This window comes from Schistocerca gregaria, chromosome 4, assembly GCF_023897955.1.
Source record: "Schistocerca gregaria isolate iqSchGreg1 chromosome 4, iqSchGreg1.2, whole genome shotgun sequence".
Lineage (NCBI taxonomy): Eukaryota > Metazoa > Arthropoda > Insecta > Orthoptera > Acrididae > Schistocerca > Schistocerca gregaria.
The window spans coordinates 712,260,105-712,273,943 of record NC_064923.1 but is presented as its reverse complement, the minus strand read 5'-3'; the positions used below and the strand labels follow the sequence as shown (position 1 = coordinate 712,273,943).

Here is a 13,839-nt window from a genome sequence, read left to right as displayed (position 1 = left end):
ATGTTTCAAGTACCTTCAGTGATAGACAAAGAAATAAAAGAAGTAAGTGTTGATTTACCTGCACATATTTTGTTGCGAGACACACAGTGTTTCATCACAGCAAATTTATGCTATCGTAATATTTACAATATGCTTCAGCGTTAGGCACTATTATATATAATAAAATTCTACAAGTGTATGGTATTCTTCATTCTGTCAGAAAGCTGCAGTTTCCTCATAAATGGGAACCGAATTTCTTCAGTTTTCCTTACTGGTTGTTAATATAGGGCTTTGGTATGTCATTTTACAACCTTCTGAGGGAAGAGAGATATCAAAGACAATAATGGTTTTTCGAAATTTTTATACGTATTTATTGCAGAGATGTTTCCAGGTGTGCTCTATGAGAATAATTTTAAATCACTGGTCTGTAACTCTACTCAGAACTTAAAATACGTGGCTTATTACTTTAAGATATGACTTTGCATTCATTCCTTACGGTGTTGTTAGTTTTACGGTATGACCTGAGAAGCCAATACCACTTCTTCTCACAGTGGAACCTACAACAAACCGTGAAGGTACTATGCGTGTTACTGTTTCCCTATGTTATGTTTGTCAGACTGTAGGATACAAGTATATCCTTCATTATTTTTCTCTGGAGCATCAAACAGTTATTACTGAAATTGAAGTTTTAGGTTAGATTTAAGTCTGGAGAAGAAACTGCTCATGTATATGCCATGTGATTTGGAGACGTTAGCTTAAAGGGGATTGTACGTAAATTTTAATAGTACTTACTGAACAGCCAGAAATACTAGTCTTGTGGAAAACTTGTACATGTCCATATTTGAGTATGAACATGGATTTTGCCATTGGTTTCCACTCCCAAATTTGAAAAGGTTAATTTTCATATTAATCAGGTAAGATATATATTAAACAAAATTAACTGTCTCGATCACGCTTACTTTGCCCACGGGGATTGCACTTTACCGCCATTATTCGATCAAAATACAAGGGAAAAAGAAATACAATGACTCACATCAAAATTAGTAATTAAATGTACAATATGTAAGCGCATAGTTCGACATGCCACATTGTAGTAAAATTTTTGAAGCGACAGTACCATCCAAAAATTAACGGTTCTTAGCTGACTTAATGAAAATTATTCACATTACAATGTAGTGATTACTAATTTACTAATTTCTGCAATTGGTAGTGTACTAATTAGTAACACATAGTACAATTAGGAGTTCATTATGCCAATGTAGATAAATGTTGTCACGGGCGCCGACAGAAATTTATTCAAGATGTGGCTACATTCTTAAATTTCCATTTTGGTTGTAACTTATTTCGTGAGTCTGAAGATGCTTAGATTCTAACGAACCAAATGTTACAGGGAATACACAAAATGTATGGTACCTTAAATGATGGATCGGAATCAACTGAATGACTGTGATATCGAAAAGGTAATCATAAGCACTAGCATATTCCACGTAAATATTTGTTAGTAATATGAACATCAGCGCCATCAGTTTGATTCAAAGAGAAGATATTAAAAACTTCCCATACTTAGCTATATGATGTTCAACGAGTTGTTCACAGTAAATACTTTTCTTTGCATACTAATAAAGTTATACTGTCACTAAAACTTTAAAGTCTGAAACAGTAAACGCAATCAAAACAATAGAGAAAATTCTGTTGGATAGTAACAAAAAGTAATCGGGCCAAACTACGAAATCAACGCTCCTGAAAGCGGGGAAGAGGAAATAAATTGTAAAAAACTGCACCATTTCCCTTTGCACTCGGCAGTGCTAAATCTGCGACTTAGTAAGCATCGCAGTAAATCACTGCTAGAAACGTTAGAGAATTCTGTAATTCCCCCAGGAGGGGGACATAGCCTCTTCCTTTTCGGATGTCTATGTATGTTGTAACTAAAAAAAGATACCTCGGAGTTAAACAGCAGTATGTGAAATGGAAGATAACAAATGAAAGAGAAAATTTCAGGTAAGCATTTTAAAATTCTGTGTGGACTTACTGTTGCACTGACTCGTTCCAGATCCTTGATGGAACCAGAAAGTTCTAGCTCCCTGCCCAAAGCGCTTCCTATCTGAAACACAAATAATTGTGAATTATTTGAATTGGAATCAAAAATATACTGAAAAAAATGTTCTGCCTCCTATACAAATTTAACGTTAGTGAATCCGTTAACTTCAACTAGTATCTTACGTGAAAGAAACATGAAAACAGCGAATAACAGTCCAAACAAACTGTTTGGCAATAATTAATGTCTACAGTGCATCTTTGTGAGATTTTCTCAGCAGAAGTGAGAATCGAGGAAGTATTGGTGCTACGTCGTAAGTGCGAGATAAGCCATTGCAAATGTGAAGTGCTAGTACATTGACATCTACATCTACATCTACATCCATACTCCGCAAGCTACCTGACGCTGTGTGGCGCAGCGTACCTTAAGTACCTCAATCGGTTCTCCCTTCTATTCCAGTCTCGTATAGTTCGTGGAAAGAAGTATTGTCGGTATGTCTCTGTGTGGGCTCTAATCTCTCTGATTTTATCCTCATGGTCTCTTCGCGATATATACGTAGGAGGGATTAATATACTGCTTGACTCCACGGTGAAGGTATGTTCTCGAAGCTTCAACAAAAGCCCGTACCGAGCTACTGAGCGTCTCCCCAGCGGAGTCTTCCACTGGAGATTATCTATCATCTCCGTAACGCTTTCGCGATTACTAAATGATCCTGTAACGAAGCGCGCTGCTCTCCGTTGGATCTTCTCTATCTCTTCTATCCAACCTATCTGGTACGGATCGCACACTGCTGAGCAATATTGAAGCAGTGGGCGAACAAGCGTGCTGTAACCTACTTCCTTTGTTTTCGGATTGCATTTCATTAGGATTCTTCCAATGAATCTCAGTCTGGCATCTGCTTTACCGACGATCAACTTCATGTGATCATTCCATTTTAAATCACTCTTAATGCGTACGTCCAGATAATTTATGGAATAAACTGCTTCCAGTTGCTGACCTGCTATATTGTAGCTAAATGATAATTGATCTTTCTTTCTATGTATTCGCAGCACATTACACATGTCTACATTGAGATTCAATTGCCATTCCCTGCACCATGCGTCAATTTGCTCCAGATCCTCCTGCATTTCAGTACAATTTTTCATTGTTACATCCTCTCGATATACTACAGCATCATCCGCAAAAAGGCTCAGTGAACTTCCGAAGTTTTCCACAAGGTCATTTATATATATTGTGAATAGCAACGGCCCTACGACACTCCCCTGTGGCAAAGCAGAAATCACTCTTACTTCGGAAGTCTTCTCTTCATTGAGAATGACATGCTGCGTTGTTATCTAGGAACTCTTCAATCCAATCACACAATTGGTCTGATAGTCCATATGCTCTTACTTTGTTCATTAAACGACTATGGGGAACTGTATCGGACGCCTTGCGGAAGTCAAGAAACACGGCAATTACCTGGAAACCCGTGTCTATGGCCCTCTGAGTCTCGTGGACGAATAGCGCGAGCTAGCTTTCACACGACCGTCTTTTTCGAAACCCATGCTGATCCCTACAGTGTAGATTTCTATTCTCCATATAAGTCGTTATACTCGAACATAATACGTGTTCCAAAATTCTACAACTGATCGACGTTAGAGATATAGGTCTATAGTTCTGCACATCTGTTTGACGTCCCTTCTTAAAAACGGGGATGACCTGTGCCCTTTTCCAATCCTTTGGAACGCTTCGCTCTTCTAGAGACCTATGGTACACCGCTGCAAGAAAGGGGGCAAGTTCCTTCGCGTACTCTGTGTAAAATCGAACTGGTATCCCATCAGCTCCAGCGGAATTTCCTCTTTTGAGCGATTTTAATTGTTTCTCTATCCCTCTATCGTCTATTTCGATATGTACCATTCTGTCATCTGTGTGACAATCTAGAGGGGGAACTACAGTGCAGTCTTCCTCTGTGAAACAGCTTTGGAAACAGACATTTAGTATATCGGCCTTTAGTTTGTCATCCTCTGTTTCAGTACCATTTTGGTCACAGAGTGTCTGGACATTTTGTTTTGATCCACCTATCGCTTTGACATAAGACCTAAATTTCTTAGGATTTTCTGCCAAGTCAGTACATAGAACTTTACTTTCGAATTCATTGCACGCCACTCGCATAGCCCTTCTCACACTACATTTCGCTTCGCGCAATTTTTGTTTGCCTGCAAGGCTTTGGCTATGTTTATGTTTGCTGTGCAGTTCCCTTTGCTTCCGCAGCAGTTTTCTAACTCGTTTGTTGTACTACGGTGGCTCTTTTCCATCTCTTACTATCTTGCTTGGCACATACTCATCTAACGCATACTGTACGATTGTTTTGAACTTTCTCCACTGATCCTCAGCACTATGTGTGCTTGATACATAATTTTTGTGTTGAGCCGTCAGGTACTCTGTAATCTGCTTTTTGTCACTTTTGCTAAACAGGAAAATCTTCCTAACTTTTTTAATATTTATATTTATGGCTGAAATCATCGATGCAATAACCACTTTATGATCGATGATTCCCTGTTCTGCGTTAATGGTTTCAAATAGTTCGGGTCTGTTTGTCTCCAGAAGGTCTAATATGTTATCGCCACGAGTCGGTTCTCTGTTTAACTGCTCAATGTAGTTGTCAGATAAAGCACTTAAAAAAATTTCACTGGATTCTTTGTCCCTGCCATCCGTTATGAACGTTTGAGTCTCCCAGTCTATATCCGGCAAATTAAAATCTCCACCCAGAACTATAACATGGTGGGGAAATCTAGTCGAAAAATTTTCCAAATTATCCTTCAGGTGCTCAGCCACAACAGCTGCATAGCCAGGGGGCCTATAGAGATATCCAATTACCATCTCTGAGCCGGGGTACGCACCAGAAAGTTCAATGCAAGCATGCAAACGTGTATGCATTGTGTCGTACAGACGCCGGATGTCAGTTTGTGGGATGGAGTTCCGTGCATAAGGCACAGCGCAGGGACGGTAAATGCTTTTTGTGGATGTAGATGGAGTTGATGTCCCATACGTGCTAGACTGGAGTCAGATCTGGCGATCGAGCAGACCAAGGCAACAAGTCGACACTCTGGTATCTTCTTAGTGGTGCAACTAGCGCCATTATTTACGCGACGGGCACGAAATATGAATAGACGCCATCTTACATATGTAAAAACAACCCCTCGAACTTTCATTTACGTCCCATAACTCTTTCTTGATGTTGCGATTTCTTTTTGTCAGTGTATTAATTTTTATTGGCGTTATATAAATTGTAAGATAACGTCAGAGGCATTTATATTGGTAGTGAGTGCATTATCATATATACAGGGTGTTACAAAAAGGTACGGCCAAACGTTCAGGAAACATTCCTCACATATAAATAAAGAAAAAATGTTATGTGGACATTTGTCCGGAAACGCTTGATTTCCATGTTAGAGCTCATTTTAGTTTCGTCAGTATGTTCTTCCACCTACGCTCAATGGAGCACGTTATCATGATTTCATATCAGCCAATCTGGGGATGATGCGATTCTGTAACATCACGGTAGTAGTTACAAAACCAGAATCGCGCATTTCCTTGAAGAAAAAAAGGCCCGATAACGGTAGATGCGGTAAATCCAACCCATACCGTGACTTTCTCGTCGTACAATGTAGTTTCCACGACAGTTCTAAGATTTTTGGCAGCCTAAATTCTGCAGTTGTGGGCGTTCACAGACCCTCGGAGAGAGAAATGAGATTCGTCGGTCCACAACACGTTACTCAACCAATCATCATCTTTCGCCATCTTTTGAAACGCCCACACCGCAAATGCCCTCCGCTTCACAGGAGAAGGAGGTGGGTAACAGTTCATGATGCCTATGGATTTTGTACGGATAGCATCAGAGGGAATGCCTCAGTGCCAATCAAAAAGTAGTGTATGGAATGCCGGTGCGACGTGCGACTGCACGAGCTCTAACTTTCCCGTGCACAGACGAACCCCCTACAGTCTCCATTTCTTCCTGAACTGCCTCAGCACCATTACGCCTTGTGCTCGGTCGGCCACTATGGGGTCTATCGCCTAAACAACCCGTGGATTCGAACTTCGAAATCATTCTCGCCACAGCTCCATTTGTCAACGGACCTTTACCCATTCGAATCCCCTTCCTATGGCGATAGGGTCGTAACGTTGAACTAGCACATTCACAATTCTGATAACACAGCTTCACTAAAAGCGACTTTTCAGGTAACGTCAACATGCTGCGACTGCTGGTGCATCTGATTCTCTGTCTCATTACAGCTTCTTTTATACACGATTGTCACGTGCAGTCACTGACGTTTTGCTGTCCAGCGCCATCTGTCGGACATTCTGTGAACTATGTTTTTTTTTCGTGCTAATAAAACCCCATGTAATTCCAAGCATGTGTGTCAGTTTTCCGTGGTTTATTATGTTTTCAAATTTATACGGACATTTTGATCACCCGTATGTGAAGAATCGATTAAATTTTCAACATTTTGTTTAATAAATTGATCAAAAGTAATGTTGATAATTTGATTGGTGAAAGGTAGATAACTCGGTATGTGATGATTACAACTGCAATCTGATTGGCTGTGAAGTGTCCTAACCAATCAGAACAGAGCTCCTTCGTGCGCCTACTGCATCATGAGAGAGATCATTTCTGATGAAAGAGGATCAGTGCTCAGCTTTCGTGACGGTGAACCGTGTATGTACTGAGCTCTGGAAAGATTTATGAATTACGATCGGTCGCGAAACTGAGGAGACTGCAGTTATTTTCAGAAGGTTCAAGTACCGATGTATGAGACAATTACGGAAATTTCGGATTTTTCTGGTTGAATTGTGATACATTTCTATTAAATTAAAATTCCGCGTAGCATGCTGTGAAATCCTAACTGATAATTCGAACTGAACTTTGCAAAGTATTGAGCAAACAACTCGGTTCTAGTTTGATGAAAACCTCTGAAATCTGGTCTTACTACCCACGTTTCTATTCTTATTGTTCTAAGATTGTTGTTCGCTTTTTCTGAAAGGTACAGGCTTGTGTAATTTGTCGCCAAGATTGGTGGTCACTCAGTGGAGCTCCACTGTTGCCACCAAGGTGGTTAACGGTGTTTTAAAAGCGTTGAAAGACGTCTCGAAGGAGTTTACTTCAAGTTATAAGAAGGGAACGCCCATAAGCACGCCGCCTTCAAGAACTTGTGTGGTGCTGCCGTTGTGGGCTACTTTAAGGATAAGCTACGATAGCAACGTTTGTTGTTTAAGTTTGTCATTTACAAAGGAGTGTTACAACGCCTATTTGTCGTCATAAAGTGATCCAATCGAACGTTACTGCGTTAGTAGTCACCTCTCCAAAGCGTGATAATCGTCGATTTTCTCTTTCTTGGTGTTATCAGACTAATCAAAAAGGGAAGAACTGATGGGGTGCCGCCTTGGTATGGTTTCGAGAACGTTGAAACTTGGATAATGACGCGTCCCTGTGGTGTGCTGTCGCATGGTTAAATTGGTTCAAATGGCTCTGAGCACTATGGGACTCAACTTCTGAGGTCATTAGTCTCCTAGAACTGAGAACTACTTAAACCTAACTAACTTAAGGACATCACACACAACCATGCCCGAGACAGGATTCAAACCTGCGACCGTATCGGTCTCGCGGTTCCAGACTGCAGCGCCTAGAACCGCTCGGCCACTTCGGCCGGCCTGTCGCATGGTCAGACGGTTCTCAACAGTGCAGGGCGGTGTGAGATCAGTTTTCTTTTTTTGTCTAATTACAACTGTTTTTGTTGAGCCTATTTTAAGGCTCTTATGATGTTGCTTTTTCCCTTTTTGAGGCGGTTGCTATTGCGGAGCACTTTTGTTTGAAGTACGGCGCTTCGCTTGTGTACAATAGTGAAGTGCTGCTACGCAATGGTTAGTTGTTTAGCCGTAAGTACTGATACGTCGTACTTCACTTAATCTGCACAGCACCTCAGGTTCAGCTGTGTGAAGGCCTGTCCGGTATTTCATCCTTCTTACGCGGCCACATCTAGTTATGTTTAAGTTTATAGGCACCTGTACATGATTTTGTGATTCTGTGGGCGTAATGGGGAACCTGTGTGTCACACTAACGTATTTGTATCTGAGTAGAGTAATTTAGAGCTTAGTCTGTCTTAAGCTCATTTAACAGTCCCGTTCTTGACCTTTAACTCTGCTTCTCTTGTCGTTTAAGATGTTTGATTCATAAAATTAAGCTCTTGTATTTACATCGCCTGCTGCCCGTCAGGTCTGTCATACAAATACATAGTGATAAGTTGTTGAGTTGATGGGGGTATCCCACACTAGAGTCCTTAAGGGGTATACTCGTACTATTTGAAGGAGGACAAGTTGAATAATATTTGTCCGTTTATTGAACTTTGAGCTCTTATGTTTAAGTTAAAGAAATTTTAAGCTTTGTTGTTGTTGGCGCGAGATATTTAATCTGTGCTAAGTCACTTGCAGGGAAAATCTAACAACTGAGATTGTTGTTTCAAGGGTCCTGCAGCAGCTTGTTGCATTTTCGACCAGAATCAACTTTCATCACCGAGTACTGCGGTATGCCCGCCTCAGATTCGACCGGGATTCAGATTACCGCCAGTTGGATCGAGAAGGCGCGCTCCATCTTCCCATCATCTGGCGGGTAACCAAGCCAGTCATCCTGCACAGCTTGACTTTCTCATTATTTGGAACTGTTTAAAGAAACAGGGATTTCATTCACTTCAGCCTCGACAGCTAATACCCAGTCCTCCACTTCCACCAAAATTCTGATATCACATACAGAGATTGTCAACACAATTCGCAATAAGCATTCCTGATGTATTGACTGCGTAGTGGAGGTCCTTATACAGAAACTGTTTGCCTTATGGCCTCAATACACCACCGGGGACAGATCGACCGCATTGTTATCCTTAGGCAATGGCGTCATTTGGATGCGGTATGGAAAGTTGAGAGGTCAGCATACAGCGTGCTCGCCCGTTGTCGACCTCTCGGTCGACTTGGAAACGTTGAATCTCGTTTGAAGAGACTTTCTTTCGCCCTAGGAGACGCTACGACTCATTAAAATAGCTCTCAGTGGGCACTATGAGGCTGAGTGGTGCATTGTCCTCTCCTCCCACCAAGGAAAAATCCCCCACAGTAGCGCGAATGGAAACCGGCCACTTCGCATAACACCCAATTGCGTCCACCACAAAGTTACTTATATAACAAATGAGGCCGTATTGACGAGAAGTGATTTCAGAATGAACCATGGCGAGGTAAATATGCTACCGAAACGAGTCTAGACGAATTTTAATAATACGCTTTACATTCATTTCACTGCCTCAGTTTTGCCTAGAGTAGCCACTATGGCTACCATGAAGAACACAAAATTTCTCCGTTGAATATTATGCAGACACGCGAAGCGAAAACGACAGGATTGCAGTTGACACGGCCATAAAGCAAAGATGGACTTACAGCGTGCAGCAAGAGTATGACGAACTTGATAGCAGTAACAATCGCCATCGAGAGAGTGACTCCGAGGTCCACGAGCAAGTTGGCCACGTTGAGCACCAAAGTTCTGATTGGTTCATGCAGAATTCTTGTTTCATCTTGGTATGGCAGAGCAGATAACACAGCTCCTGACGTCACATGTGTCATCACCAAGGCGACCATGAGGCCAAACAGCATGCCACAAGTGCGGGCCATTTCAATTCGACCTGTAACATCAAGGTTAGTGATTACATAGACTTCTCCGGCGTTATAACTGATAATAATGTTCTCAGATATCCAGCAGGATAATACAGTCATCTTGACACAACATTTCAACCAACCATCTGGCCGCCATCTTCAGGTGAGCTTTCATGCCGTGGCGAGATCGTGCATCAGCATACTTACCTGAACATTCGATCACATACCATTAAGGTAAAATAGGAATTGAAGGCTCTCAGACTAGCCTGTAAACCTGAGTCAGACTACTCCAGGCCACGAGGGGTAAACGCCTCCTCTCATCGTCCTGGTAGCCATCGCAATCTGTCGGCCTGCCACAGCCTCTGCCTCTCACCTTGACGTGGTCTTCGATGAGATATCACGTTTGATGGATCCTGGCCACATGCTAAATGTTGGACTTTGTGATGTTTTCTGAGGTGAATGTAGTATTCTAATGTTTGAGAGTACGGCTTGTGAACTGGACTCATTCTTCCCTTGCCTTTAGACTGTGTAATATTCATAGTGTTATTTGTCATTTAATACTTCAGGAAACGAATATTTTTTTGTGATGTAACTATCACTCACATTTGGGGATTGCCACTTAAGTTTAATTGACCTGTTAATATTCTAGCACTCTAAGTTCCCCACTGAAGGAGAATAATACAATGAAAGCGTTTCTGAAGCTAAGTGTGTCTGTTAGAAGTTTAACCAAGACTTTTGATTCTGATCGATTAGCTTGATTCTATATGCAGTCACAGCAATAATTTCGGTGTGTGCCTTTCCTTCTTGTGCCAAGCCAGTATGCGGTTAACCAGTAACGATCTGTATTAAATTTCCTATGTGGTGCCTTTAGCACTGCCTCGTCAATTTTAAACCAGTAATAGTCTTCCTTAAGGTAGGGCCTACTTAACTTTCAAAAGTTATTTTATTGCTGTTACATCCAAACAATATTTATCTCAATAGGTTATTTATCTAAACTTAAACAGTAGACACAGAATAAAATTGTTTCTTCATTAACCAATAGATACAACATTCATTGCAAACAGTAATAAGATATATTTTTCCGGTTTGTGTGGCTGTAGTGAGTTGTGTAATTCTTCTGGTATTTTGAAGGGAAGTGAGCTTCTTAATATTTCCTCTGGTGTACAGATGAAAGTGTTTCTGAGTAAAATAAGGACTTCGTACTTCTGTACTCTGATAAAACTACCAGTGTCAGTATTCCCTATTCAAATAGGGAGGCGTAATGAGACTGTAACAATACAAGCACAGTATTCACCCTGTCTACATCTGCATCGTAGAAGTCTAAGGCGATTTATAACTCTCTTTCTCCTTCTCCTCCCCCTCTCCCCCCTTAACCTCCCAACCCCCCCCCCCCCTTCTCCATTACCCTACTCCTCAAAGCCGATTGTCTTACATATAAATGCTAGGAAATTCTAAAATAATCCTATTGGTTGGAGATACTGGCACAACCTGTAAGGTTGCCAAATTTTTTCAACGTGTCAGATACATGTCACAAGTGGCCAAGATGGTGGAAAGTCAGAAGTTCGCCAAGATGGTGGCTGGTCAAACTATTGCACGGCGGTCGAACTCTTGTACTGTGTATAACGTCACAGGTCAGCTTGCTGTTGACAATTACCACTATCCTCCCCCCTTCCCAAGAGAGGAAACAAGTGCCGCACCTGATACTATGCTGTATTATTACACGATACAGTATGGAGGTGTATGTAGTACCCTTGTGTATGTGATGTTTTTTTTTTGTTTTGTTTAGTAAGACCACTTCGATGTGTAAGAGGCTGTACAAAGGGCAGCAGCAGTTGCAGTGTAGAGAGGCTGGGATTCATTATAATCGTGTGACTAGGGCCAGACTAGGGACAGACCGTTCGCCGGGTGCAAGTCTTTCGATTTGACGCCACGTCGGTGACTTGCGCGTCGATGGGCATGAAATGATGATGATTAGGACACCATACACAACGGACACTCGAACACCAATGTCGACCGACTGGATCACGCAAGAACTGTTGTGAAATCCGATAAGGCCCAGTAGAACTGGGCGACGGGTGTATATCAACGCTGAGTAAAGGCCTCAACTTTTCTCCAGCTCCACTACGTCTGCCAATATTGGATATAATTAGTGGAATAGAGGAGTGCATTAGGAGTCTTTCGCACGATGCAGCTGAGGACGTCAGGCTAACTACCAACCATATCCTGGCGAAAACTCAGCCACCAAATCTAATATTAGCCAGGAGGAACGACGTTGCTTACGGCTATTACGTGAGAATGAAGACTTGGTTGTCTTGCCAGCCGACAAAGGGAATGCCATCGAGGTTCTGAACTCTGCAGACAACCACCTGAGAATGCTACATTTATTAGAAGACGCCACCTACCGCAAGCTTAGTCGTGAACTCACAAAGGCCATTTTCAGAAAGACAGAGAAGTTATTGAAGGATTCTGCCTTACCAGATGAAGTGATGAATAAATTAAAGCCTCGTGCCTCCAGACCTCCCAGGCCTTAAGGATTACCAAACGTACACAAGGAAAGTATTCCTCTGAGGCCCACTGTTAGTATAATCAGTTCACCCACCTACAGACTTGCTAAACATCTGGCAGTATTGTTAGCACCAAAATTGGGACATTGCTAACACCATGTTGTCAACTTGCAGAAATTTGTTGAGACACTCAAGAGAATGAAGATAGGTCCAAACGACCTAATGGTTAGCCTGGAAGTTTTGTCACGTTTTACGAGGATGCCAATACAGGATACGCTCGATCTTTTGCCCCAACATTTTCCATCTGGAATCATTAAGTTGTTCCGTCACGTCCTAACGACAACGTACTTTTTGTACTGCGATGAATATTATGAGATGACGGACGGCACAGCCTTGGGATCACCATTGTCTCCAGCAGTCGCAAATTTCTTCATAGAGCACTTTGAGGAGCAGGCTCTGCAAACTGAGACATTACGGCCATCTTGCTTTTTACGATACGTTGATGACACCTTCCTGATATGATCTCATGGTGAAGATACACTACAGCAGTTGGTCGATCATATGAATGGTGTCCACCTCAACACTAAATTTTCTGTCAAGATGGACAAGCACGGCAAGCTACCATTCTTGGATGTTTTAGTTGGGTTGCAGGCAGGAGGCCAGCCTGGTCATTCAGTGTAGCGGAAACCAACACACACTGATCGGTACTTGAACGCCATTAGTTTCCACCACCATCTACACAAGAAAGCTGTCCTGAAGGCATGCAGATGATAAACGTTATGAGTCATTTCACCTAGTAGGTGTACTAATGATTAGCACAATTCATATCAAATCCAATATTGCAGAAATTCGGTTTCAGTGATATTCTGATTAACACAAATTGTATGTACTTCCTCGTTGTTGGCCCAGGGTATGTAATTATTGACCTTTCAGTAACTGACCAGACGTTGGATGATCAAGATGGGCACCTCACCGACTCTTGTGGTGAAATCATAAAATGCCTAAACCTATAGCAAGGTGGGCTTCAGGTATAAAACCCACACATACAACCATTGCAGCACTGCACTACAGTGGAAGGACAATGTGTTAACCAATTTCTTATATTGCTATCATCGACACTGCACAAAGTCATTGACAAATGTAAACGTCCCAATAGAATGTGACGATCGAACATGAGCAGTTTTTACACAAGCATCATGCTTCAGAAAAATTTTATAAAAATGACAAGATAACGATTCGTATTCAGAACCAGGATGCCTTAACCATTCAATGAAACGTACCCCAGAATGGAAAAATTAGCGACGACGTATGATAGCATTGCGATGACAGTGGAGCTCACATGTCAAGCTTCTGTATTCCTTTTTCAGGAAACGGGAAACGAACTGAATTATGTGGAAATTAATCATATAAGGAACGTTGGAAAAACGTAAATTCTTAAAAACGTGTTTCTGTACAGAAATCGGATTGAATAGTTTAGAAAGTGCAGTATGGTTCGTAGGTGAACCAGCGGACAGAACAGTGAGAGACTATAGGCACTGTAGTGCATGTGTACCTTCCAAGATGCTAAAGAGGTATACTGAAGACATGAGATACGTTAATACGAACGTAAAGCAGGAAGTATTATCGTAACGAGCGCAGCGAATAAAAACTTAC

General features: G+C 41.7%; 1 protein-coding gene across 1 annotated transcript in view; it reads right to left on the bottom strand.

Moving 5' to 3' along the window:
• Positions 1-13,839, bottom strand: part of LOC126267447 (uncharacterized) — a 56,270-nt gene that overhangs the window by 26,091 nt on the left and 16,340 nt on the right. Inside the window, exons 2-3 of the mRNA XM_049972716.1 lie at positions 9,470-9,711; positions 2,009-2,080 (exon numbers count right to left, since the gene is read on the bottom strand). Of these exons, the coding sequence (XP_049828673.1) occupies positions 2,009-2,080; positions 9,470-9,700 (303 nt within the window). The 5' untranslated portion in view covers positions 9,701-9,711. The remainder of the gene's footprint in view (positions 1-2,008; positions 2,081-9,469; positions 9,712-13,839) is intronic.